At 35.6% G+C, this 27,714-nt stretch overlaps 4 protein-coding genes across 14 annotated transcripts in view; 3 read left to right on the top strand and 1 right to left on the bottom strand.

The window, feature by feature from the left end:
• Window positions 1–27,714, top strand: part of LOC126775340 (luciferin 4-monooxygenase-like) — an 89,229-nt gene that overhangs the window by 28,200 nt on the left and 33,315 nt on the right. The window lies entirely within an intron of this gene.
• LOC126775354 (uncharacterized) overlaps window positions 1–27,714 on the bottom strand; it is an 84,973-nt gene that overhangs the window by 346 nt on the left and 56,913 nt on the right. The window contains exons 1-6 of one of the 3 annotated variants that reach the window (XM_050497224.1): window positions 5,408–5,533; window positions 4,592–4,741; window positions 3,987–4,115; window positions 2,829–3,020; window positions 1,869–1,978; window positions 881–1,045 (exon numbers count right to left, since the gene is read on the bottom strand). In XM_050497224.1, the coding sequence (XP_050353181.1) occupies window positions 881–1,045; window positions 1,869–1,978; window positions 2,829–3,020; window positions 3,987–4,115; window positions 4,592–4,739 (744 nt within the window). In that variant the 5' untranslated portion in view covers window positions 4,740–4,741; window positions 5,408–5,533. Of the gene's footprint in view, window positions 1–880; window positions 1,046–1,868; window positions 1,979–2,828; window positions 3,021–3,986; window positions 4,116–4,591; window positions 4,742–5,407; window positions 5,534–27,714 lie in introns of those variants that run through there. The other 2 variants (XM_050497225.1, XM_050497226.1) reach the window with 2 other exon arrangements.
• The window catches only part of LOC126775338 (asparagine--tRNA ligase, cytoplasmic-like), an 89,531-nt gene continuing 75,458 nt past the window's right edge, over window positions 13,642–27,714 (top strand). The window contains exon 1 of the mRNA XM_050497193.1: window positions 13,642–13,718. The gene's annotated coding sequence lies outside the window, so the exon portion shown is untranslated. The remainder of the gene's footprint in view (window positions 13,719–27,714) is intronic.
• Window positions 13,670–19,881, top strand: LOC126775339 (asparagine--tRNA ligase, cytoplasmic-like). Its single transcript, XM_050497194.1, has 10 exons — window positions 13,670–13,800; window positions 13,882–14,229; window positions 14,910–15,130; window positions 16,036–16,154; window positions 16,533–16,706; window positions 17,137–17,265; window positions 17,343–17,487; window positions 17,876–17,980; window positions 18,493–18,703; window positions 19,648–19,881. The coding sequence occupies exons 1-10, from the start codon at window positions 13,773–13,775 to the stop codon at window positions 19,830–19,832; spliced, it is 1,665 nt and encodes a 554-aa protein (XP_050353151.1). The 5' UTR covers window positions 13,670–13,772; the 3' UTR covers window positions 19,833–19,881.

Below are 27,714 nucleotides of genomic sequence, written 5' to 3' on the forward strand. Positions count from 1 at the left end.
ACAGATCAGCTTTAAAATACTACCCTCATTTAATACCTATTTAGTACTTTTGTTTAAATATTTGGTACTTATGGTACTTATTTTGGTACTTATATTATCAATGAAATTTTATTTTAAAAAAAATGGCCAGTCATTCTGATGTCAAGATGACCGGCCGTTTATGATTTTCGTATTAGTCTCCGTATTGTGCATTTGGCTTTGCACAATCATTAAGTACCTGTGTCCCTATGTGACACCTAATATACATTTTTATTAGATCACTTACTAAAGAAATAAAAATTTTATTAGCAAAAAATCGATTAAGTTTTAATTATTCTGTATAATAACAAAATTTGTTATTTTATTTTTATATTTACTTTCTTTACTAAAAGCAATTTTTCTTTTTCTTGTGCATGAGTGGCACTAATGTCTATGGGTGGTGGTGACTGCTCAATATCAGGTGGTCCATTTATCCGTCCTATAATATATAAAAAAGTTAAAGGTACCACAAATAATAAATAAGTGTAATGATTCTACATAGTAAATAAATTTTAATTGAACATGTTTTTGGTGAATGGTTCTGCATTTTTATTATATCTACTGGTGGTAGGGCTTTGTGCAACTTCGTCTGTAGGTACCACCCACTCATCAGATATTCTACCGCAAAACAGCAGTACTTGGTATTGTTTTGTTCCGGTTTGAAGGGTGAGTGAGCCAGTGTAATTACAGGCACAAGGGACATAACATCTTAGTTCCCAAGGTTGGTTGTCATTGACAATGTAAGCGATGGTTAACATTCCTTACAGTGACAATGTCTATGGGCGTTGGTGACCACTTACCATCAAGTGGCGCATATGCTCGTCCGCCTACCTATACTATAAAAAAATCTTTAAATACATACCTTCGACATAATATGTCTTGTTAAGGAACATATGCCTATGACTGTATAGGAGGTTTCGTTCAGAATAATTTGTTGGAAGAACGCGTCCATCACACCGAGCAGAGGGTCACTTTCCGAGTTCACGTGGCAGATTATCTGACCTACCAGAAGTCTTATCTCTGCAAGCTGAGAAAAGAATATACATATTAATATTATACACAGGATCGTAAATACAAAAATAATATGGCTACAGCGAACAAAATGTTACAAGGCTAGAGCTAATTAAAATTTATAAAGTCATTAGTAGTCTTTAACACAATCGTAAATCAAAATCTGGTGGTGGTAGGACTTTATGCCAACCCTCTTTGGGTAATACCACCAACTCCTCACAGAGTCTACCGCCAAACAGCAATATAGTATTACTGTTTTCTAGTTGTAAGCGTAAGTGAGATAGTGTAACTACAGGTACATAGGACACAACATCTTAGTTCCCGAAATTGGTGGCGCATTGGCAGTGTAATGGATGATTAGTATTTCTTACAGCGCCAATGTCTATGGGCGATGGTCACCACTTACAATTAAGTAACCCATTAGGCAGTCCATCTACTATCAATGGTAGATTGAAAAAAAATAATTCGCTTCTTCGTAATTTTATTAAATGCATAGCTAACTCGACCTAGTTAGCTATGCATTTAACTTTTAAGTATTTTTTTAATTAACTAGATTAATATTATAATTAAATCCCGGGTCGAACCAAAAAAAGTTACGATGTTTCCCTGTCATTCTCAGTAGCACCATGGAGTTAAACAGTTGGGTGGGTATTACTACCCTAACATTTTGTATATGTACAACGAAAGGTCCCCTTCTCCAGTCGTCGGGTTTCTCCTCCCCTTGGACGAAAATATGAATGAAGAAACTAAATGAACTACATACCTAAACGTTGAGGCCGAAATTCAGTTTGAATAGTTGATAGAGGTTATTATTATTATATATAAAAATGGAGTATTACCTCATCCTGTGTCTGCTGACAAGGTTCAATAAGCAACATGGGTTTCACGATATGCCAAATAAACCATATAAGGTCGACGATGAGCATAAATAATTTCGAGTTTGAAAATTCTGGAAAAAATGTGTCAAAATCTAAATATTTTTTATTCATTCATTTTTCCGACATCTTTAATATTTATCGTATTATTATAGCCAATATTCACAAAAACTAAATAAATTATACACATAAATCTTAGTCATGAATCAATTCGTCCATTAGTGAAAACCGTATGAGAATCTGTTCGGTAGTTTTTTTAAATTATCGCGTTCAGACAGACAGACTGATAGACGCTGTGGGGGACTTCCTTTTATAATACGTAGTTAAAATATTCTATAGTAACAATAATTATGTTTGATCTAAGATACCTATTATAATATTATTATGATTAATATATATTATATCAGTACCGTAATAGCTCTTTTTGAGGAGAAGGTTTGGAGTTTCCACCACGCTGCTCCAATATGATATATGCGGGTTGGTGGAATACACATGTGGCAGAATTTCAGTGAAATTAGACACATGCAGGTTTCCTCACGATATTTTCATTCACCGTAAAGGACAAGACGAATTATAATCACAAATTAAGCGCATGAAAGTTCAGTGGTGCTTGCCCGGGCTTGAACCCACGATCATCGGTTAAGATTCACGTATTCTTACCACTGGTCCAAATCGGCTCATGTCGCTACTTAAGTTATTCGTGATATGTTTATAAATACTCGTCCAGTACAGATATATTTATAAATACAAGTCGTAAATCTTAACCGAAGTCTGGGGGTTCAAACTCGAGCAAGAACTCGATTTTTATGTGCTTAGTTTATGTTTATAATTCATTTCGTGCTCGGCGCTGAAGGAAAATATTATGAGGTAACCTTAACCCAACACTGGGACATTTACATACTGCTACTAGCATGAGTAACTTACCTATTGACTGAATAAAAATATATAAACCGATTAATGATGTTGCGAAGTGCATAACGAATATAGTAAGGTGAAAAAAGAGCAAAATGTTTTCTTCGTCATTCAGTTTTCGGATCACTGCACAAGTTGAAACAAAACTGTGGTTCAGAACACGAATTCTGCCTGCCAGCTTTATTCGAGGCGTATTTTTATTATCTGTAATAATAAGATTAATTTCAATATATACTTTTTTTTGTTTCATAGTAAAAAACGATTGTTGAACGATTTAATATCGAGAAACACAGATCCGGAGGTCCAGGGTTCAATTTGGGAATTGAACCCTGGACCTCCGGATCTGTATTTTTCTGTCAGAAAGTTCTCAGTAGCATCCCGGAGTCTGGAAGTTGGAAGTGTGTACACTCCCGTGCCTCGGAAAGCATGTAAAGCCGTTGGCCTTGCGCCTGAACTCTTTCCGGTCGTGTCGGATTGTCGTCCCATTGGATTATGAGAGTGAAAGAAGAACGAGTGCACTATAATATCTCCTGCGCAGTTAGCTAATCTCTCTTGAGATTGGATGCCGTGGCCGAAATCGGTCTGGAGGACATTATTATTATAAGTCTTTAGTCTTTGTTTATACACGTATATACAATTAACAAATTAATCGTCTGTGAGATAACTGACATCAATACTATCTTATGAAAGAAATCGAGATGAGATTTTTACACAGACAATTTTTAGTACTTTTTATAGTTTTGACATAATCCTAACACAATAAACAAACAGTATTTCTATATTGATTGATTAATAGCATTCTTTAGTAGAACCTACCGCTTGTAAAAGTAAATCCCGTTACAATCTTACTATATAATAATTAATACAATCGTTCATGACACAATTGCCCACAGATCAATTCTATTCTGTAAGAACAAACTCGAAACTCAACGCACAAAACAGTCGTGAAATGTCAGAAAGTGATATTTGGCATTGGCCATAATAATCATAGTATTTCAATAATACACGCACCTAAATAGTATATCATCATAAGTCGGCTGTCAATATTTCTCGGGTGAGTAATGAAGTGAGTTCTTAGAGAATAGCATTCAGACAACCATAGAATTATACTCGCACCAATTAAAGATTGTTTCGAAGAGCGAAGTGATCGTTTAATTATATTTTAATTACCTTTAAAAGATTGTTTGAAATGCCCCATCATATCTATAACCTGGTTTATATCTGTCATGGGTATCCAAATACTGTTTGATTTCTTATAACTTAATTTATTAATTGTAACGCAATTGTCTTTAGAATTTGCTAAAAGTTAAATAAAATATGTTTATATTATATATATATATATATATATATATATATATATATATATATATATATATATATATATATATATATATATATATATATATAAACATATTTTATTATATTATATATATATATATATATATACTAGTTTATAATATATTACTATTAAATATGTAATATATTATAAATAATATATTTCTTCAATATTTTTCGACTTCATTAGAGCTAATCTGTAAGAATAAACATGGAGCTCATAGTAGAATACGATCCTTAAATGTAAAAAGCAATGTCCGATATTGGTTATATCATTTGGATTCAATTCATCGAATCATTTGATAACAACCGTAAGTCAAATTTTTCAGTCAAGAGTGATATACGAATGCGAGTAATTTTCCACAAATTCGTAAATGTTACAACTATTTCTTACCACAACTAAAAACAAATAACCTAAAAAAATATTCAAAATAAATTACTTTCTTGAGTTAGCTGAAACAAAATCCTCTTAAGCTGTTCCCTTATGTCCTTGAATACTGAATTGATATTTAGCGCCATTACTGCAAATTGGCTCTCCATCAAAACCAACGCGCCGAATACAAAGCACCCAATAACAGACAAAAGCATTGCTGCAAAAAAATAACTTCTCAATATTTATCCTGTTAAAAAAAAACCATGAAAATCTCTATATCGTTACTTGACATGCGTTGCCGCACTTAAACGTATTAACATCAGAAATATCTCAATCATATGTATAATTGTGTCATATTAAGCCAAAAAAAATTAGTCCAAGCATTTTAAAATTATAATCATACGATATAGTTGGATTTCGCATTGAAATAAGTTCCAAAGTGGAGTGGATATTCCTGAAATGGATTACATTGATTTTTTTTCTCGTTAATGGTTAACGGAATAAAGTTAAAAAAATATAAATGTTAATGTAACTTACATTATATAACGTAATTCCTTTTCATGTCAAAAATGTTAAAAACAATTTAAAGTAATAGAAATGAATAAGCAATTACATTCTGATTTTTTTATAATTAGATTTTTTTTATTCATTTCAAAATATTAAGTTACAGAATACTAAGGGAACCTTCGACTTATTTTTGCAGAATATATATTTTTTTACATTTAGTGCCCTCTGTCGCCTAATAAACAGGAGCGGGACTAGACGTTGTGCTGAACAGACCTGTGACCTACTTTTCTTTCCATACACAGGATATTTCTGAAAGTCAACGATGTATCCACCTCTTAACGTTTGATTACTTCCGGTAAGCTATATACATACTCACTAAGACGTCGAAGAAAACACAAAGAAAAAACTTCCGCTATCCATAGAATTGAAATTTCCAATCCAATTGTATAAGCTATCTGTGTTTTTTTTGGTCTAGATGAATGTTCTGTTGAAACATATTTTTTTATCTGAAACAAATGCAATATAATCGTTCCATTCTAATATTAAATATATAAATTAAGGTGTATTTAGTAACACATAATACACCTTATTTATGTACATTGTACAATTCAGGTAGCATTTCATTCTTACGAGACCTTTGAAGTTCGCTAAACCCAATGAAAATGCGCACAGAATACCATTACTTATGTTATATATTTGTGTAAATCTCTTCGATTTTTTATTCAGATCCTCTAAATCAAATGATGTTAGAATAGAACATACGATTAAGTGTAAGCCTGAAAAAAATAATCATATTATTGCGTAACTAGATAAAAAATCATGAAATTATGGACGTTAATAGTTTAACAGACATATTCCTAGTATTATTGTAGCGTTGAAGTAGTAAAGGGGACGTGATACGTAGACGTATGTCCCGTCAACGGTCGACTTGAACCGAAGTGGCGCAATTCCATATAACTGCGATACACGCAGAGTCAATGCCATTGCGTCATCCAGGAGGTATTCTTCTTTTGGTTTCTTCATCGTCTTTGCCAAAATGTAATCTTTAACTGCCACGTATTCATATAAATACTTAAGTGTTATCTGTTATCCGTGCTTTATATTTTCAATCCGGTGATAAAACTTCACGTTGGAAAAACGAAGTTAAACGGTGGGCTGAAAATCTTTATTCTTCGCTTCAAATTTATATTTTTGTGTGATATCTGTAAAAAAATTAATAATTTCAATTTTATTCTCTCTCACATAACGCAATGTCGTTGGTGATTTATAAAACAATCAGTACACATTACGTTATTATCTTACTGGTTCTAATATTAAATAAACCGTATCATATATAGATCTTAAAAGCTTAATGCAATGCTACCATTACATTACACTAGCTGGCCGTCCCGACTTCGTACAGATAAAATATGGATTCAAGTTTCATGTTTCTAGCTTTTAAGAACCAAGGCATTCATAGAAAATTATTTCCTCCTCTCTCTCTCCCGACTCCCATTCTTTTCAACGAAGCTATGCGTTAATAGTAAGTCAGGAAATTATAAGTATGAAATCTACAAATATTATATCCTAATAATACAACGGTCTCTTTAGGCTTGTTACTAGTATATAGGCTGCAGATATCGAGATCCTAGTTTAAAACCTAAGGACCTAGTCAGTTCAATAAATATTATTGAATTCTCAGAAACGGCTCGGAGTTAGGAATTTATAAAATGTAACAATAGGTTAACGATGATGATACCAGGACCGAACTTAGAGATCCCAGGCCCTAGGCATTTTAGTATTAGTCAGTAGGCCCATTATTAGTAGGTCAAATTATATTATTTCTAACTGGGTGCCCTTCGGATGGCAGGGCCCCTAGGCCGGTGCCTTGTAGGAATAGAAATCCGGAGATGGGTGTTACCCTTCCGGGTCCGGAAAGGACGTAAAGCTATCGATTCTCCGCCTGATCCTGATACCTCGCTGTTAAGATATATCATTAATTAGTTTATTGATTATTTATAATAAATAAATATTCTACTGAATTATGAAAAAAAAATCAACACTTACCTATATCTTGAGAAGGAAAATACCTCGTTTTCAATCATAAAATGTGTTACATTACTTTAAATACTCAACAACAACTAGTCTACAATAAAATAGAAAAAAATCCTATTGACTAAAATGTTTTATAATGATGTCTTCTGTAAATATGTCAGACTACAACGGTCACATAACATTATAAATTACCAAATAAGTGTCTTTTAAGTACAATATCTTCTATGAAATGACCCACTATTTATATTTTAATCTATATATTATAAAACAAAGCCGACCCTCCGCGTCTGTCTGTTTGTAAACTACCTAACATATATACAGTTATTACCAATGGATGTAGTAATTCATGAGGAAGGTTGAGGTGTGTAATTCATTATACTTTTGTGTAAATTGAATGTTTAGTGAAGATGTTAGAAAAAATCATGCCGACTTGGAGCTTTACTGGCGTGCCCTCTTAAACCAATAGAGGTATTATCTTTAAAGCATTTTATTTAGACCTATATTCTGTCCGTGCGAAGTGTAACTCGTACTATTATATAAGATGAAGTGTTTTTGGCGTGTAGGCTATCTTGAGATACTGAGGCGTATATTATGGAGAGACGGATCCAGGTATTAGGCTAGCCAATACTCAAAGACCGAAGGAATAATATATATTTATTTACGACACGTCACAATTGGTTGAGTACCCTATACTGACTGATTGATTAATGTATTATAATAATCTAATAATAAATTGTTGTGATTTCGTCATTTCGTCATATGGAGTACAACTAAAAAGGCGATGTGCTGACGGCACATAGCATCCCCTTTAGAAAGAAATTAACAATTTTCTTAAAATAAATAAAAACCAGTAACAAACATTCAATACCTACATGAAAAATTTATATATAACAAAAGCAACCAAGGTACTCAAAAAATCTTAAAAACAATTAAAATCTTTAAATAAAGAAATTATAAAAAAGCAAAAAAAATGTATATAATATGATCCTTTTTTATGTGCGTATAACATCAAAATATTTTTATAAAATTACTATTAATTATATTTAAAAAAAATACTAAATATTACAATCTATCTGTATGCAAATCTCACAACAGGACTAACTACACGACCAGATCTCATTGTCATAGGCTTATTGTTTTTATTAGCTTCTACCTTATTTGGAATTCGATCAATGCTATCTTCGCTGGTAATTAGAAACGCTGGCTTAAGGCGATCGATGCTTATTATTTTTTTGATACCATTAATCACTATCTTGAAATGTTTCGCTGATTTGCTTAAAACTTTAAATGGTCCAGAATAGGGTGACGTAAGTGGCTTCGAAACTCTATCACATCGGACAAAAACGTGTGTACACTCACTTAATTCTGGATATACAAATATAACGTTTTGTCTTAAATCTCGTTTCGGTAGCGATGCAATTTGCCTGATCCTAAAACCCAATTTTTGCAAAAACGTTTCATTTTCAGTGATTTCCAGCTTTGTCGGCGAAAAGAAATCTCCTGGTAAACGTATGACTTCACCGTAAACCATCTCGGCTGCACTTATTCCAGTGTCATCGCGTAAGATTGCCCTTAAGCCTAATAAAACTGACGGTAATTCGTTACACATAAGGGCTGTTTTTAATGTTCGATGAGTTCGTTCGACGACACCATTTGACTGTGGGTGATAGCTCATGGTTCTTATTTTAGTTATGCCCATTCTCTTAGCCAACAATGCGAACAAGTTGGATTCAAATTGACGACCTTGATCGTCGTAATACGCAATGGACATCCAAATCGTGCTATTCAGCCTGAATAAACAATCTTAGTTACCGTTTCAGCTGTAATGTCTTTAATTGGGTAAGCTTCTAGCCAACCAGTCGCTCGGTCTACCATGGTAACTAGATATCGGTAACCCTTACAAATAGTTAGTGGTCCGACAATATCCACGTGTAAATGTTCGAAGCGTTGACACTTAGGAAAATTTCCGATAGGTGATATTGTATGACTTTGCACTTTCGATCTCTGACAATCTAAACATGATTTGGCCCATAAGGCAACATCCTTATTCATCGCTGCCCAAATATAGCGATCGCGGATCAATTTTCTTGTTGTGCGAATTCCCGGGTGACTTGAGTCATGTATGGCTTTGTATGCTGTTACACGAAACTCCACTGGCAAATATGGTCGCACCTTATTAGTAGACACTTCGCAGAAAATAGGTATCTTGCTATTTGGCATAATAAGTTTCTTAAACTTTAAGTTCTTTGAGTCAAGTAACTTTTTTAATTCATTATCTTTTTCCTGAGCTTCTGCGAGTTTTTCATAGTCGATCGGCGATGGGGTATCGATGGTGGATATTCTCGATAAAGCATCGGCTACAATGTTGTCGGTTCCGCTGACGTGTTCAATCGATGTGGAAAATTGTAAAATGAAATCTAAATGTCTCAACCTTCTCGGTGTATCGTTTTTTCCGATAGCGTTCTTTTTGAAGGCGTAAACCAATGGTTTGTGATCCGTATAAATAGTCAGAGGACGACCTTCAATTAAATACCTGAAGTGCTTTATAACCATGTAAATAGCTAAAAGTTCTCTATCATAGGTTATCGCTGTTGCGCTTCACTTAGCTTACTTGAAAAAAAATGCAAGTGGCTTCCATGAGTTCTCTTCTTTCTGTTGTAAGACGGCTCCAGCACAAGTAGCAGAACAATCAGTCATGAGTGATATATGAGCGTCTTGAGATGGAAAGGACAATGTAACGGCGCTTTTTAAGCTTTCCTTATATTGTTCAAAAGCATTTACGGAGTCGTCAGTCCAAGGAATAGGTGTCTTGTCTTTCTTCTTGGCGTTGTGCAGGAAACCATTAAGCTTTTCCTGAATGCTTGCTGCCTTGGGGAGGTGACGTCTGTAAAAGTTGAACATCCCTAGGAAGCGTCGTAGCTCGTTAACCGTATGTGGCCTTGGATACTCCGAAATGGTTTTCACTCGATCTTCAAGTGGACATAAACCTTTTTCTGATACGTGGAATCCGAGGAAGTCGAGCTCTTTTTTGCCGAACTCGCATTTCGACAAATTAATCGTAAGTCCGAACTGATTAAGTCGTTCAAAAACTTTCTTTAAATGAACTTTATGCAATGACGTTGACTCTGATGTAATAATGACGTCATCGATGTATAAAAATAAAAAATCCATGTCTCTAAATACGTCATTATTGAGAAAACGTTGAAAGGTTTGCGCTGCGTTTTTTAAACCAAACGTCATTCGAGTGAATTCGTATAGTCCAAAAGGAGTCGTTATGGCCGTCTTCTCGATGTCTTGTTCTGCAACTGCTATATTATGATAAGCTCGTTGGAGGTCGAGACGGGAGAACACGCATTTTCCTGCTAGCACGTAAGTGCAGTCTTATATGCGGGGTATGGGATATCTATCAGACTTTGTTATGTTGTTTAGACGGCGATAGTCACCACAGGGTCGTAACTCGCCGTTTTTCTTTAAAACTACATGCAACGGACTAGACCAGCAGCTCTTAGAGGGCCTGCAAATTCCCATATCCATCATACGCTGAAATTCGGCCTTCACTTTGACATATTTATCCGATGGTAAAGGTCGCGGATGTTCAAAGACAGGTGATTCTGTCGTCTCAATATAATGGACAACGGAATGGTATGGAGTCTCTTTGAAACACATTGTTTTCGTTATATTAGGAAACTCTGCTAATAAGTCACTATATTCATTAGAATAGTCAATAGTTCTCACTGATTGCTGAGTATTTAATGTTACTGAAGCTATCACGCACAAATTAGTAACTCTGTCTATTAATTTCCTTTTGTCAATATCCACTAATAACTTATGATAACCTAAAAAATCTGCACCTAATATCGGTTGCTTTACGTCGGGCATCACAAAAGTCTAACGGTAAGGCCTTCGCAAATTAAAATCTAAATCTAGTGTCTTACTATCATACGTTTTTATTTCACTACCGTTTGCGGCATATAGTTTATAATTATCACATTTATTATCACTAAATAGTTTCTTAATATAAGGTAACACGGAAATGTTCGCACCAGTGTCCACTAAAAATCTGAGTCCACTCTTACTATCAGTAACACAAAGGCGGTGAGAAGGAGTGATGGTGCATATCTCCCCCGGCGATCGCACCACTTCTAGTTTCCCGAATTCTTGTCTTTTTTCCACGAACACGGCTCTATACATTTCTTTGCGCGACTATGAAATCGGTGATGATAATAACATAGCCAATCAGCACTTTCGGGCGTACGGCGTATTGTATTACGCTCTCGCGAGACTGAACGACGTCGTTTTTGCATACTATTGCTTAAATTTCTCTGCCTTGACCATCTCCATATCACGTATGCGCAGGCTTAATTTAGCGATCTCAGCTAAAAAAAATGCGTTATCACTCGAACCAGGTGTTTGAATCGCGGAAATATTTGCAGGTCTAGAGGTTTCCATCACTTTGTCGGCCATAGCAGCTAATTTTTCGAGGTCTTTAACTTCACTTACAGCTAAGACCGCTCGAACCGAAGCAGGAAGATGATCTTGCCACATGACGAGAAGCGTATCGTCCGGTATTTTTCCACGCGCTTTTGATCGCCTAGATCCATACCGCTAATTAATTTTTGAAATTTGCTGGTCTCCGATTCCTCATACACTGCCAACAATCGGTTTTTCAAAGTTTCGAATTTCTTTGTCTCCGGTAGACACAAAAGGATATCACTAACTTGCTGAATGACATCTTTGCTTTATTTACTGACGATGAGGTTAAACTTCGTTTCGTCACTCAGTTTTTGTGGTCCTAAAATCGCGTCACACTGCACAAACCACAACCTTGGCTGATCGTGCCCGAAATCCGGTATCCTTGACGAGACTGTCACTGAAGCAAGCTCCACAGCGTCGTTCTGAGATGCTGAATGAGTTGCACATCTGCTCTGCTGCGCGGCGGGGATACTCATTGTTGCTTTCTTGCGAGTCAGTACTTAGAAGCAGCTGGAATCTTTAAAAAAATCACGTCGTTCCCTGGATGAAGTCGGCCTTAGGGCTAGAGTGTAACTTTGTCCTTTTTTGCGTCGAGCCTCAGATCACGTCGGGCCTCAGATCACGTCGGGTCTCAGATCACGTCGGGTCTCAGATCACGTCGGGTCTCAGATCACGTCGGGCCTCAGATCACGTCGGGTCTCAGATCACGTCGGGTCTCAGATCACGTCGGGGTCACCACTTTAGCGTGTAGGCTATCTTGAGATACTGAGGCGTATATTATGGAGAGACGGATCCAGGTATGAGGCTAGCCAATACTCAAAGACCGAAGGAATAATATATATTTATTTACGACACGTCACAATTGGTTGAGTACCCTGTACTGACTGATTGATTAATGTATTATAATAATCTAATAATAAATTGTTGTGATTTCGTCATTTCGTCATATGGAGTACAACTAAAAAGGCGATGTGCTGACGGCACATGTTTGTTTGTTTGAATTCGCTAATCTCGGGATTATATCATTAAAATAATATTTTTACGTTGGATAACGTTATTGAAAAATATTTTAGACGATATAACATCAGGTTGCGAACAATGGGAGCGTAGCAGTAACGTTTAACGCAAGTAAAACAGCGTGGAGTTACTGGACTATTATAATAAGCATTGATTTCAACTTTTTGAAAGTCACTGTCCGATCGACGAAATCAATAATTTTCTTTTCCTTCCCATTTATTTGGGTTTTTCACATTGTCGGTAAAAACTGCAGATTTTTACGACCACCTCACGCATCTTGTCTCTCAACCAATTCACCTTGGAAATGCTTTAGCTAGTGATTTTCTACCATACGGGTGGGTGGTTGAGGAACGATACGACAGATGATACTCAGGTGACAGGTGATCGGTAAGTAGTTATGTTATTAAAATACCTACTATGTATGTATATATTAAACTGAATTATTTCAATTCTAATAAAGAGAATAGTAAATCAAGTGACTCTCGCTTTATTCATTATCCATTGCGGGTTTAACTCAGTACAAATAGACGTGAATAGTTTCGATCACAAGAATATATTATGTAATGTTATATATATAAACTCCAATGATAATGTCATATTCGCTATCTATCCTCGAGGTAGAAATTAGTATTTCATTCTGATATAAAATAGTGTTGTCTTTGTTAGTAAGAAATCCATTTTGGAATAGAAACAGAGAAATAATAATTTTCTCATAGCATGAATTTCACATTGATGTTTTGTGATCTATAAATAAAGTTTCTATAAAAATATCATTAAGTAAAATCATCTCGTTACATTTAAATTTAACAAATTTGTCACTGTAGAAGCAACCCTAATAGGATTCAAATTTAGAAAATTAATGTGGCTCATATAGTGCAGTAATACAAATTTTAGTTCAAAGTGAAATGCATGCTTCGATTCAATGCATACAATGAAAAATATAGATGAATTGTTAAACGTCAGAATCGATGCATCGGTTAGATTTCAACTTTTATGCATCGCATCGAATGTGCTAAACATCGATGTATCGAATTATTCTTCAACAGACAATATTATCAGGTCCAGGTCGACTTCACTGCAATGCGTTTAACGTCAAAGTCGAAACTCAAAACGTAGTGGTTAATGGCTAGCCTACTTTACATTTTATAAAAATTTGTTACAAAGTGGTTAGTAGTTACTTTTTGCTTCAATTAATTAGTAATTTTCAGTTTTCAATCATGGCTGAAATAGAAAAATTAACGATAGGTGAGTACACAATTTTATTTCAAATAACCTAATAACAATAACATATTTCATTGACATACTGTATTAAAATATATTTTATAGGAGAAATTTATACTTCCGAAAAGACTGGCAGTGATAGTACTGGAGAGGGCTCAGCAGAAAAACCATTTAAAACAATCTTACAAGCCATGCGATACGCTGGCAAGGAACCGTTTCCGACTATATACGTGGACTCCAAAGAGGAAGGCAAACAGTACGACGTAGCTGCGAAATCGCAGTTAAAAAAAATTACCAAGATATGGAGTCGGGAGTGTTACAAGGCTGTTGAAAAAGTGAAGGTGGACGAAGAAAATGTTGAGAAGAGGCAGCAAAATTTGGACGAAGCTAAGAAAATTGTTTTAAAAGAGGATCCTTCGTTGCCAAAAGCCAAGACGGTGAAAATACTTCATTGTAAGATATTTTTTAATTATCTGTGATTTATAAATTTTGGAATACTCTTTAAAAATCTTGAGACAAACTAATTAAATTGCAATATTATATCTTTTGATGGTGATGACATATTGAGGTTCATGGCTAAATCGTAAAAAAAACTAATATATTGTTTCATAAAGTAACACAAGCTTTAATAACTTGCGTTTAGTCCTATAGGAATATTTTCAATGTATTGCATCATCTGCATGTTGCATGCATATATTTGTGCAATAAAATACTCATATTACCAATAATTTTCATCATGCATCTATTGTCATTTCAAAAAAGAAATATTTAAAACTGAGTCACTATAATCGTTACAATACAATTCATGACATTTAAAATATGATTTTAAATAGTAAATATTTTATAACAAAAAATGAGCTACACAAATATGATATCAACTTTAGACAGATCAAGCAGGTCATAGTTAAAATACAATATACTTAAAACAAATGGTGCTAAAAACAATGAAGTTAAAAGAAGATTTCCTGCCGGAGAAGTACCTCTAAATTTCTTGCCTGACAATGACTGCTGTGCGCATCCACAACCCATCATATAACAGTTTTAATTTAGAAAGCAGCATACCCAATTGAGAGGTATATACGGCTATAAATGATATGAATAACATTTAATTTAAAAATTATATTTCTTTTAAGCGGCTGAACATCGAGGGGAGAGAATATGTGTGCGTGGTTGGGTCCATCGTCTACGTCGTCAAGGAAAAGCATTAGCTTTTCTTACATTGCGGGATGGTACTGGATACATGCAATGCGTCTTACATGGCATTCTCTGTCAGACATATAATGCTTTAGTTTTGTCAACTGAGTCATCTGTCATTTTATATGGAAAACTAGAAGTTGTTCCTGAAGGCAAATCAGTGAGTCATTGGAATAAAATTATTAAGACTTGGTTCGTCATCATTCCCATTTATTTCTGAAAGTTTTTAACTTATTATTATAAAGAAACATGAATATCTAACTAGATAATTTTTTTTGTAGAATATATTGAAGGAGCAATTAATTTTCTTTTTACTTGTTTATTTCTTAATTACACATATGAACTGTACACTATAAAAATATAATTTTTTGTATTGTATATTAAATGTACTGAAAATATTTTCATGTAAAACAGAACTGGTATATATTTCATGTGCTGAATTTGTGTTTATACATTTGCGTGGCAGTGCAGGAAAACATTAACAAAACCTGTCCATAATCCACCAACCTGAATTGAAGCAGTCTGGTGGAATTACTGTCAAAACTACTCTTAAAAATAATATCATGTACATTTTATTATAGGAGGAGTAAAGATAAATAATAATCATTGAGTGTATTAAATGGCAGTTAAGTGGAATAGAGTTGTATTATAAAGATATAATCAAGAACTGTTTGTTGTGTGTAATATTTCTAAAGTTTGTTTATCTTTACTCCGCCCGCCATTAGAATATAGTAATCAATATAGACATTATGTAATAAATATAATTTATTTCACAAAAAAGTAGCGCAGAATACACTTTGGAATGCTTTGCCTGAGTCCATATTTCCCAATAGGTACAACGTTGGTGTCTTCAAATCCAGAGTAAACGGGTTTCTTATATGCAAGCTTGCTACATTATAGACCGTGTCGATGCTTAACATCAGGCAAGTCAACGGTCAAACGCTGGCCTATTAATAGTAAAAAAAAAAAATTTTAGACCTTTACAAAAACAATTAAATGATTAAAACTAATTCATGTGTTATAAGCTTCATTCATTGAGTTATGTATTTGTTACTCTTTCTCAAGGCACCGGGAGGTCATGAACTGACAGTAGATTACTGGGAGCTAGTCGGCCTGGCTCCGCCTGGTGGGGCAGATGCTATATTGAACGAAGACGCTCTGCCCGACGTCCAGCTCGATAACAGGTAAACAGTCGTGAGAAAGTTTCAATGGCAATTATTCAGAATTGCTACTAATTATTAAAGTCTGTCTGGTAATATAATTATGTATGTTTAACAAGTTACTAATGGATTGGAAGCCAATAAAGAAAAAAAATATAAGCAATAATATTTTAATGTATATATTATCAAAGTGAAAGTTCTATAATAAAGGGATTGTTACTTTTTTATTGAACTGTTTCTTCTATTCAATAATATAATAAAAGTGTAAGTCCAAGTCCCGGTTGGTACCGGGCTAGATGAACGACTTGCGGTGACGTGCGGTGACGCGTGGTGACGTGTGGTGACGCGTGGTGACGTGTGGTGACGCGTGGTGACGCGTGGTGACGCGTGGTGTGCCCGCAGACACATAATACTGCGCGGCGAGAACACGACGAAGGTGCTCCGCGCGCGCGCGCAGGTGACGCGCGCCTTCCGCGAGCACTTCGCGAGCCGCCTGTACACCGAGGTCACGCCGCCCACGCTCGTGCAGACGCAGTGCGAGGGCGGCTCCACGCTCTTCAAGTTTGACTACTTCGGGTACGTTACTTATGTATAAACTTCCCACGTTTTATACTTTCTTTTTGTAGAAACCGTTTCAAAATTCGTAGCGTTGTTTAGAAAAAGTTAGCGGATATACAGACAGAGGAATTGAGCGACTCTGTATACATTATTGATTTGTTATCATAGATCATAGAAGTTAATTGTTGTTCCGATCAATTTGGTCGGCTACTTACTCAAAGAAGACAGGAGCTAACAGCGCAGGAATAGGAATCATTTCATTTCCTTAAACTTCCGTAGTCCGATGGGACGGAAATCAGTGCCCACCGGGGACAGATACCGCAACACCGTCGACTCTCTTAGTGCGGGATGCTCCTGATAATTAATTTCTTGTTATAGAAATTATTGACTGTCGAATAAATGTCGGTCCAAAGCGTATACATACTAACGTAGCCGGCGTGCCCCGCAGCGAGCAGGCGTACCTGACGCAGAGCTCGCAGCTGTACCTGGAGACGTGCCTGGCGGCGCTGGGCGACGTGTACTGCGTGGCGCAGTCCTACCGCGCCGAGACCTCGCGCACGCGCCGACACCTCGCCGAGTGAGTGCCGCCGCCGCGCCGAGCGGCCCGTCGCGCGGGACCAGTAATACTAACTGTACGATTGCTTTTGGTCACAGGTACAGCCACGTGGAGGCGGAGTGCCCCTTCATCGATTTTGACGAGTTGCTGGATAGGATCGAGGATCTCGTCGTCGACGTCGTCGATAGGGTCCTGGAGTCGCCCGAGGGACATTTGGTGTATGAACTTAACCCCAATTTTAAGGTAGTTTTATTGTAATAATATTTGTGCCATATTTGAAATTAGCTGCTTACATAGTATAAGTACAGGCTCAAGGGACACAACGTTTTATTTCCCCAATTTGGGGCGCATTGGCGATGTAAGAGATTGTTAATGCCAATGTGTTTCATATACACTGCTGCCGAAGTGCATTTACCATCAAGTGGTCCAGCTGGTATACCGATCTCACGCACACATTAACGCACTTGCAATAACATGTCTGACGCTGACGTCATCTGACGCTCAAAATCTTACGTTGACGTCATCTGACGCTCGAACTCTCGGAAACACGAACTAAATCTCTTATATTACATTGCCATTTTACTAAATCAATTTAATACCCTAAATAAATATATTTTTTTATTATTTCCAGAAACCCGTTAAGCCTTTTAAACGTATGACGTACGCAGAAGCCATTGAATATCTGCGTGCTAACAACATTACTAAGGATGACCAAACGTTCTATGAATTTGGAGAAGTAAGTATTATGTGATAATTAAAAAATTAATTGTTCAAAAACTAGTTAGACTTTTTAAGTACATAAATGTTCATATTAAATTGACATGTCCAGTCAGATATTTATAATAATATATTTCAACATCATTCACTTCATTTAATTTGGCATAAGCTTTACGGACGAATACTGGAAAAATATGCTGTATATAATTACACTAGTTGTCAGGGCTTTGTGCCAGCCGTCTGGGTAAGTACTTCATCAAGTAATATTTAGTATTGTTACGTTCCGGTTTGAAGGGTGAGTGAGCCATTGTAAGTGCAGGCACAAGGGACATAACATCTTAGATTCGAAGATCGGTGGCGCATTGGCGATGTAAAGAATGGTTAACATCTCTTACATCGCCAATGTCTATTTGCGGTGGTGACCATTTACCATCAGATGACCTATTTACCCGCCTACTTATAACATAAAAAAACAAACTGTAATTATACATACAATACATACAGACAGCTTAACAATCATTATTCTCACAGGACATTCCAGAAGGTCCTGAACGTAAGATGACAGATGCCATCGGGGTGCCAATACTTCTCTGCAAGTTTCCTGCAGAGATCAAATCATTCTACATGCTCCGATGTGAAGATGACAAGCGTCTAACTGAATCAGTTGATCTCCTGATGCCAGGTGTTGGGGAAATTGTAGGGGGGTCGATGAGGATGTGGGACCATGAGGAATTGATGGAAGGTGTGTTTTAATGTTTATATTATTGTGTACAAATTATTACAAACAGCGAGTCAAAATACAAACCGCCTGAAATCCTAGACCCACATATTATTAATATATACCCTTATGATTAGAGGTATATTTGTCATAAGCAAAATTAAATTCTACATTGCTCGCACAGCAGTTGCATTTACCAGTACATTCACCAACAATTCATACACGAGTTAATTAATTTGTTCAATAAATTATTTTCCTTTTTCAACTATATATAGTTACATAGAATAATATAATATGTGTTAGTATAATATATACTAATATGATAAATGCGAAAGTAACTCTGTCTGTTATGATTTGACGGCTAAACCGCTGAACCAATTTTGATGAAATTTAATATGAAGCAAGCTTCAATCCCAAGAAAGGACATTGGCTACTATTTTTTACATCACGCCTAACATACCCTCCTCCCCCCAAAGCACGCGAGTGAAGCCGCGAGAGAGAACTGGTATTTTTATATACCGTAACCACCTGTGAATGTCCCATTCCTTCTCTGCTGGGCTAAAGGCCTTCTCTCCTTTTTTTGAGGAGAAAGTTTGGAGCTTATTCCACCACGCTGCTCCAATGCGGGTTGGTAGAATACACATGTGGCAGAATTTCAGTGAAATTAGACACATGCAGGTTTCCTCGCGATGTTTTCCTTCACCGTATAGCACGAAATTAATTATAATCTCAAATTAAGCACATGAAAATTCGGTGGTGCTTGCCCGGGCTTGAACCCACAATCATCGGTTAAGATTCACGCGTTCTTACCACTGGGCCATCTCGGCTCAGCATTTTTATATTATATATATATATATATATATATATATATATATATATATATATTTAATGAAAACTATGGCAATATGACTAATAGAAGCTGCTATATTTTTGTGAGTCATTAGTCTCTGACATGAGTGTGTCGGCAGGCTACAAGCGCGAGGGCATCGACCCCCGGCCGTACTACTGGTACACGGACCAGCGCAAGTTCGGCTCCGTGCCGCACGGCGGCTACGGGCTGGGCCTGGAGCGCTTCCTGTGCTGGCTGCTCAACCGCTACCACATCCGGGAGGTGTGCCTCTACCCACGCTTCTTGGAGAGATGCACGCCTTAGACGACCTCATTTAGTTATCCATATTGAAGAATTATTATTTAATTTTCTTTTATTTTAAATAATCAATTTTTTTTATAAATGTTTAATATCAACTCTATTTGTTACGTCATCATGACTAAACCATTGAACCGATTATAAATACATTTTCTTTAGGGGCCTTGAACCTGAATAAGGATGTGTATGCATGATAGAGAAATTTAACCCTTATATGGCCATGGGGTCGACTTTGACCCTCTTCTTAAAACTACTTTCAGAACTGAATACTACATTACTATTGCAGATCTTAGTTTAAGGTCCTGTAGAAATGAATGAAATGCAGAAAAAGTCCTGGGTAGTTCATATATGGGTTAAATTTCACATGGAAAGTCGCGGGGTACAACTAGTATGTTATAATTTACTTCGTTGATAAATTATTTAGTTGGGACTTGGTCCCACTTACTGTCTTAAAAATTAGAGTCGAATCTTACAGTTGATGTTTTATCAAGTTAAATTTAAGTTTAAATTTTTTTTATACCGATTTGTAATGCATTTTTTGTTATTCCAGAAAATAACGTCATTGAATTGTTTTATGTTTAATCTTACGATTGCATTTACTTTGAGTTTGTCTATGTACATACATATATATATATATATATATATATATATAAGAGGATATTATGAAAAACATATATCTCAAATGCATTCGGCTTTTTTTTAAATGATAGCAGCTTGCAAATCAATATTAGAATGTAATCATTGGACGTCTGTTCGTTTTTGCAAGTTTTGTTAATAATAAGTGAAAATAAAGCTTTGAGAAAAACTGTGTTTTTATTCTTATTTTCTACAAAATAATTTCCGCTACGCGCTGCAATGTCTCTATTTTATTTATAAATAAATTAAAAAAAGTAACCGCTACCTGTCACGAGCTAGCTATGATGACATTGACAGAGAAGTGAATTGGTAACTGAAGGGTTACCAGTTAATAAAATTTCCTAACTTTTAGAGATTACATCAATTGTTATAATGGAGTTTGCCTAAAGTAAAAAAAAGTAAAGTAACAGCCTGTAAATGTCCCACTGCTGGGCTAAGGCCTCCTCTCCCTATTTGAGGAGAAGGTTTGGAGCTTATTCCACCACGCTGCTCCAATGCGGGTTGGTGGAATACACATGTGGCAGAATTTCGATGAAATTAGACACATGCAGGTTTCCTCACGATGTTTTCCTTCACCGAAAAGCACGAGATGAATTATAAACAGAAATTAAGCACATGAAAATTCAGAGGTGCTTGCCCGGGTTTGAACCCACGTTCATCGGTTAAGATTCACGCGTTCTTACCACTGGGCCATCTCGACGAGTTTGCCTAATGCATGGAAATCAATCATGCGTCCATATTAAGAAGAAATATTGTCTTATAAGTTATAAGACCATTTTTTTATAGAATAGGAAGGCCGAGCATATGGGCCACCTGATAGTAAGTGGTCACCAACGCCCATAGACATTGGCATTGTAAGAAATGTTAACCATCACTTACATCACCAATGCGCCACCAACCTTGGGAACTGAGATGTTATGTCCCTTGTGCCTGTAATTACACACTCACTCACCCTTCAACCGGAACACAACAATATCAAGTACTGCTGTTTTACAAGAATTTAGAATATCTGATGAGTCTGATAGTAGATGGTACCCAGACGATCAGAATGGATATCAAATCACAAACTGTATTTCAGGTTATTGTACTATGACGGGCTGGTTGGCGTGATTGGTAGATACTTGCCTTTCACGCCGAAGGTTGTGGGTTCGATTCGCACTCAGGACACATTTGTGTGCATGAACATGTCTGTTTGTCCTGAGTCTGGGTGTAATTATCTATATAAGTATGTATTTACAAAATAAAAGTAGTATATGTAGTATATCAGTTGTCTGGTTTTCATAGTACGAGCTCTGCTTAGTTTGGGTTCAGATGGCCGTGTGTGAATAATGTCCCAGGATATTATTATTATGTTCTGCACTAATTTAACCAAATTGTCGCTTGGGAAGTCTTCATTCACACCATCTTCGCCTGTATCACTATGCTATACATTGAAATTATGAACACATACCATAATCATCAATATTAAATATTCCAACAAAGGTTTGTCTTTCCTTATTCCTATTAATACCTGGTGTACCAATTTAACTGGATGACGCTTCAGCCATATTTCTTAAGTACGTAAGCAAACACCAAAAGAACTCAAATAAACCAACTACAGAAATTTACTTACTTTATACTTTATTGTACACCACAAAGAGAAAAAAAATACAAATCATGGATACAGCCTAAATAAAAGTAGCACATAATTTTGGCGACCTTAACGCTACATAGCGGATATGAGGTTATAGAATTTTTATTTCAAATTAGGTTTGGTATGGTATCACTTATATATTGCAGCGGTTATCAAAGTATGACACTTGACAAGATATGGATATCATTCTTAGTTTAATTAATTCCGATCTCTGGCTACGCGCCAAAATATCCTTGCCGGGCTAATGGACTACGCCAGAGACCGTCAGGCGTCATGTCAATCTTGTCCGACTCAATAACACAAAAAAATCAACTCGATCAAATGAACGCGTGGACTACGAACACGAACAAGCTTTCGTTTTTATACATTTATATAATAAGAACGTAACTAATCGATGGAAGATATATGAGTAAAACTCTTATCGTGGGCATTTATCAACGCAATAGAACCAAAAACAATGATTGTTAGAATTTTTATCTGTTTGTCTGTGCGTTTGTGTGCGCCAATCATAGAAACAGCTTAATTGATTTGGATGCGGTTTTTACTAATGTATTGCGACAAACTTAAGTGTTTGTTTTATTTCAATCGGCTTATAAATAAAAAAGTTTTGTCAATTTAAAGAATCACGTCGAAGATTTATTCAATAAAAGTGTTATAAAATAACTGTTCAGTTGATTTGGCTGAAACTTTAGCTATCTATAAATGATAGTCTATAAAATGATAATGATTGAAAGGTTATAGGAACAAAACGAAGTTCAAAAATGGATAGTTATGAGATTTAGATTCTTCCAAAGTAAGTTGAGGTCAGATATATATGATCAATCATATTAAATAGGGTTCAGCTTATGTTAGTGACACGCGTGTCGCGCTGTTGCCTATAGCATTGAGTTATTTGCAGCGAACGCACGTATGTGAGAGACGCACGGTGGTGCTGGTTTACCTCTGTCTGTATTCCTTTGTTATATATTTTGTCAGATTCGGGTAGTAGCTTATTAAATAATATATATATTTTACTGATAAAAAAAAAACAATATATGTAATATACATTTCTTTTATTTTTCTTTACTGTATATTTAACTAGCTATCGCCCGCGGCTTCACTCGCGTAAATATAAATGTATCCTTTATAAATGGTTGTATGGAAGTCTACATCTTAATTTAAGAAGCATGACATGTCATTCTGGTCAGAAAATAATATTACGGCGTTTTTTTTTTTTCATCAGTGATGCCCGTAGTTTGACTTAATATATGTATATAATAGGGTTGAACCAAACTTTATTTTATACAATTCTTAAGATCTACGATGCTTAGATGCCTCCGTCATTGTTAATACTGTAAATGACCAAGTGTACAAATATATTTTTTATTCCAAAATATTCAGATTCAGTAAAACTCAATGAAAACTTTATTTATCTAAACTAATATTATCAAGTCGAAGAGTTTGTTTGGTTCGAAAAACTGTTGGTTCGAATTGAAAAAATATTTTAACATTGCATAGCCCATTTATCGAGGAAGGCTATATAACATCACGCTACGTCCAATAGGAGCGGAGCGTCAATGAAAAATGTGGCAAAAACGGGGAAAATTTATTCCTTTTGAGAGCTTCCGTTGCGCGTGCTGCGCAATTGGTCCAAGTTACACAATTATAATGTATGACGGAATTGTTCCTCTTGAAAAATTCTAAAAAAAGTATGCGATACCATATGTCTATCTTTTAAGATTGACACACTATAATCTTTTGTATGGTAATCAAAGTTGTTCTAAAATAACGCATTATATTAATTATTTATGAACATGGCATTAATTCTTATGAAAGAAATTGAGATAAGATCATAGACAGGTGAGTAGGTTGTTGGAAAATACTCTTACTTCAGTATTCGTTTTCGGTTTGTAAATAACTTTGTAAGTTAAAGGTTATAGGTAAGGTAAGTATTTCGTTTCGGCGCCGCATATATATTTTTTGTTCTTATTGTTTTGTTAAAGTTACTTAGTTAATAATAAGTACTTATTTTTTAAATACACAGATTTAACTTTCAGTTAAAAATAAAATTAAGAGCACAGGGATTTTTTTTTGTTAAATTTATACTAAGCCGGTTAGTTGATAATAAGTACCTACTAATTTTTTAAAAACACTGATGATTTACCTTTCATGACTTTAAGAAGGTGGCGGGTACCGACTGGATGCAAAAGGCGGAGGACCGGGAGCTTTGGCGCACCTTGGGAGAAGCCTATGTTCAACAGTGGACAACGATTGGCTGTTGATTGATTGATTGATTTACCTTTCGGTTTTAAAAGAATACAATTTCCTGTGAGGGTATACCAGTAATACGCGGGTGAAACCGCGTATTATAATTTAATTTCGATAAATTAAATATTTTGAACATCGGCCCATCGTGTGTTTTAATAATAGATCGTGATTTTTTGAAGAATGTCGGTGTGTTTAAAAGAAATGTCCGTTTGTTAAGGGGTATGTTCCGAAGAATGTCTATATACCTATAAGAATGTCTGTGCGCTTAAAATAATGCCTTTGTGCTTAAATAAAAGTGTGTTTGCTTAGAATTATGGCCGTCTGCTTAAACAATGTCTATGTGTTTAGTAAAATATCGACCAATTGTTTTCCCACAGCACCTGTGTAATAAATTTTTTTGTATTGGAAACGCTGGATGGGATCTTTACCTCAACAATGTATGTTATTCGTTAATACAGTTGATAGGTACCTGTCTATTTATTCACAATAACTGTAAGTATATGCCCGCTGCTGTTTGTATGTGAGAGCATTTTTAAAACCTTTATCATAATAATTCAATTTATTGTAAATTATTATTATTTATTTATTATAAAGTATACACAGAATCGATAACTTACTACTATTTATCTATATAACATATTTATATATATATATGCGGAATATCACTGCCTATCTTATCACGAGATCTAAGAAACTATCGGTCCGATTGACTTGAAATTTAACATAGGTAGGCAGTACACCTAGGTTAGGCATAGACGCTATCTAATGGATTTTACGCAGATCCTATCTAAAATAATTTTATCACCGTCATAAAGAGCGAAGCCAGGGCCGGATAGCTAGTTTTGTTATATAATTATTTGAATATTACTAATAATGTTAATTATGCATATTACATGGCCTTGAAGTTTTCGTGGCTAAATACAGGTGTTATTTAAGCACATACAAATTAACCAATTTTTGTTTTATATTTAAAGTGGATCAATTTTTTTTTATAGTATAGGCAGGCGGACGAGCATATGGGCCACCTGATGGTAAGTGATCGCCAACGCCCATAGACATTGGCATTGTAAGAAATGTTAACCGTCGCTTACATCACCAATGCACCACCAACCTTGGGAACTAAGATGTTATGTCCCTTGTGCCTGTAATTACACTGGCTCACTCACCCTTCAAACCGGAACACAACACAAGTACACAAATACACCTGTTTTGCGGTAGAATATCTGATGAGTGGGTGGTACCTACCCAAACGAGCTTGCACAAAATACTACCACCAGTAAAAGTTAAATAAGATTAACACTGGGTTCCGTAACAGCCTGTGAATGTCCCACTGCTGGGCTAAAGGCCTCCTCTCCTCTTTTTGAGGAGAAGGTTTGGAGCTTATTCCACCACGCTGCTCCAATGCGGGTTGGTAGAATTCACATGTGGCACAATTTCAGTGAAATTAGACACATGCAGGTTTTTCCTCACGATGTTTTCCTTCACCGTAAAGCACGAGATGAATTATAATCACAAATTAAGCACATGAAAATTCAGTGGTGCTTACCCGGGTTTGAACCCACGATCATCGGTTAAGATTCACGCGTTCTTACCACAGGGCCATCTCGGCTTTTAACACTGGGTTAAGAACGCGTAAATCTTAACCGATGATCGTGGGTTCTACTGAATTTTCATGTGCTTAATTTGTGATTAGAATTCATCTCGTACTTTACGGTGAAGGAAAACATCGTGAGGAAATCTGCATGTGTTTAATTTCACCAACCCGCTTTGGAGCAGCGTGGTGTAATAAGCTCCAAACCTTCTCCTCAAAAAGAGGAGAGGAGGCCTTTACCCCAGCAGTGGGACATTCACAGTAAAAGGTGTTAGTAGGTAACTATAGACAAAATTGTTCAAGTTTCCCTCCCGATTTCAACCAGGAGGCACCCTTAGGACGTTCGTTTCTCTTGAGCCCCTCGTGTGGCTCCCAACATCCGGCTGAGTTTAAGTTTAGTCTATAAAATGATAATGATTGAAAGGTTATAGGAACAAAACGAAGTTCAAAAATGGATAGTTATGAGATTTAGATTCTTCCAAAGTAAGTTGAGGTCAGATATATATGATCAATCATATTAAATAGGGTTCAGCTTATGTTAGTGACACGCGTGTCGCGCTGTTGCCTATAGCATTGAGTTATTTGCAGCGAACGCACGTATGTGAGAGACGCACGGTGGTGCTGGTTTACCTCTGTCTGTATTCCTTTGTTATATATTTTGTCAGATTCGGGTAGTAGCTTATTAAATAATATATATATTTTACTGATAAAAAAAAAACAATATATGTAATACACATTTCTTTTATTTTTCGTTACTGTATATTTAACTAGCTATCGCCCGCGGCTTCACTCGCGTAAATATAAATGTATCCTTTATAAATGGTTGTATGGAAGTCTATGATCTTAATTTAAGAAGCATGACATGTCATTCTGGTCAGAAAATAATATTACGGCGTTTTTTTTTTTCATCAGTGATGCCCGTAGTTTGACTTAATATATGTATATAATAGGGTTGAACCAAACTTTATTTTATACAATTCTTAAGATCTACGATGCTTAGATGCCTCCGTCATTGTTAATACTGTAAATGACCAAGTGTACAAATATATTTTTTATTCCAAAATATTCAGATTCAGTAAAACTCAATGAAAACTTTATTTATCTAAACTAATATTATCAAGTCGAAGAGTTTGTTTGGTTCGAAAAACTGTTGGTTCGAATTGAAAAAATATTTTAACATTGCATAGCCCATTTATCGAGGAAGGCTATATAACATCACGCTACGTCCAATAGGAGCGGAGCGTCAATGAAAAATGTGGCAAAAACGGGGAAAATTTATTCCTTTTGAGAGCTTCCGTTGCGCGTGCTGCGCAATTGGTCCAAGTTACACAATTATAATGTATGACGGAATTGTTCCTCTTGAAAAATTCTAAAAAAAGTATGCGATACCATATGTCTATCTTTTAAGATTGACACACTATAATCTTTTGTATGGTAATCAAAGTTGTTCTAAAATAACGCATTATATTAATTATTTATGAACATGGCATTAATTCTTATGAAAGAAATCGAGATAAGATCATAGACAGGTGAGTAGGTTGTTGGAAAATACTCTTACTTCAGTATTCGTTTTCGGTTTGTAAATAACTTTGTAAGTTAAAGGTTATAGGTAAGGTAAGTATTTCGTTTCGGCGCCGCATATATATTTTTTGTTCTTATTGTTTTGTTAAAGTTACTTAGTTAATAATAAGTGCTTATTTTTTAAATACACAGATTTAACTTTCAGTTAAAAATAAAATTAAGAGCACAGGGATTTTTTTTTTGTTAAATTTATACTAAGC

The sequence above is a fragment of the Nymphalis io genome, chromosome 18, assembly GCF_905147045.1.
Source record: "Nymphalis io chromosome 18, ilAglIoxx1.1, whole genome shotgun sequence".
Classification (NCBI taxonomy): domain Eukaryota; kingdom Metazoa; phylum Arthropoda; class Insecta; order Lepidoptera; family Nymphalidae; genus Nymphalis; species Nymphalis io.

Excerpts from the sequence above, each read along its gene's own strand:
- LOC126775339 (XM_050497194.1), top strand. The coding sequence starts at position 13,773 with ATGGCTGAAATAGAAAAATTAACGATAG. Across the intron at positions 15,131-16,035 it reads TTGTTCCTGAAGGCAAATCA|GCACCGGGAGGTCATGAACT; the intron begins GTGAGTCATTGG and ends CTCTTTCTCAAG. Across the intron at positions 17,488-17,875 it reads AACTTAACCCCAATTTTAAG|AAACCCGTTAAGCCTTTTAA; the intron begins GTAGTTTTATTG and ends TATTATTTCCAG.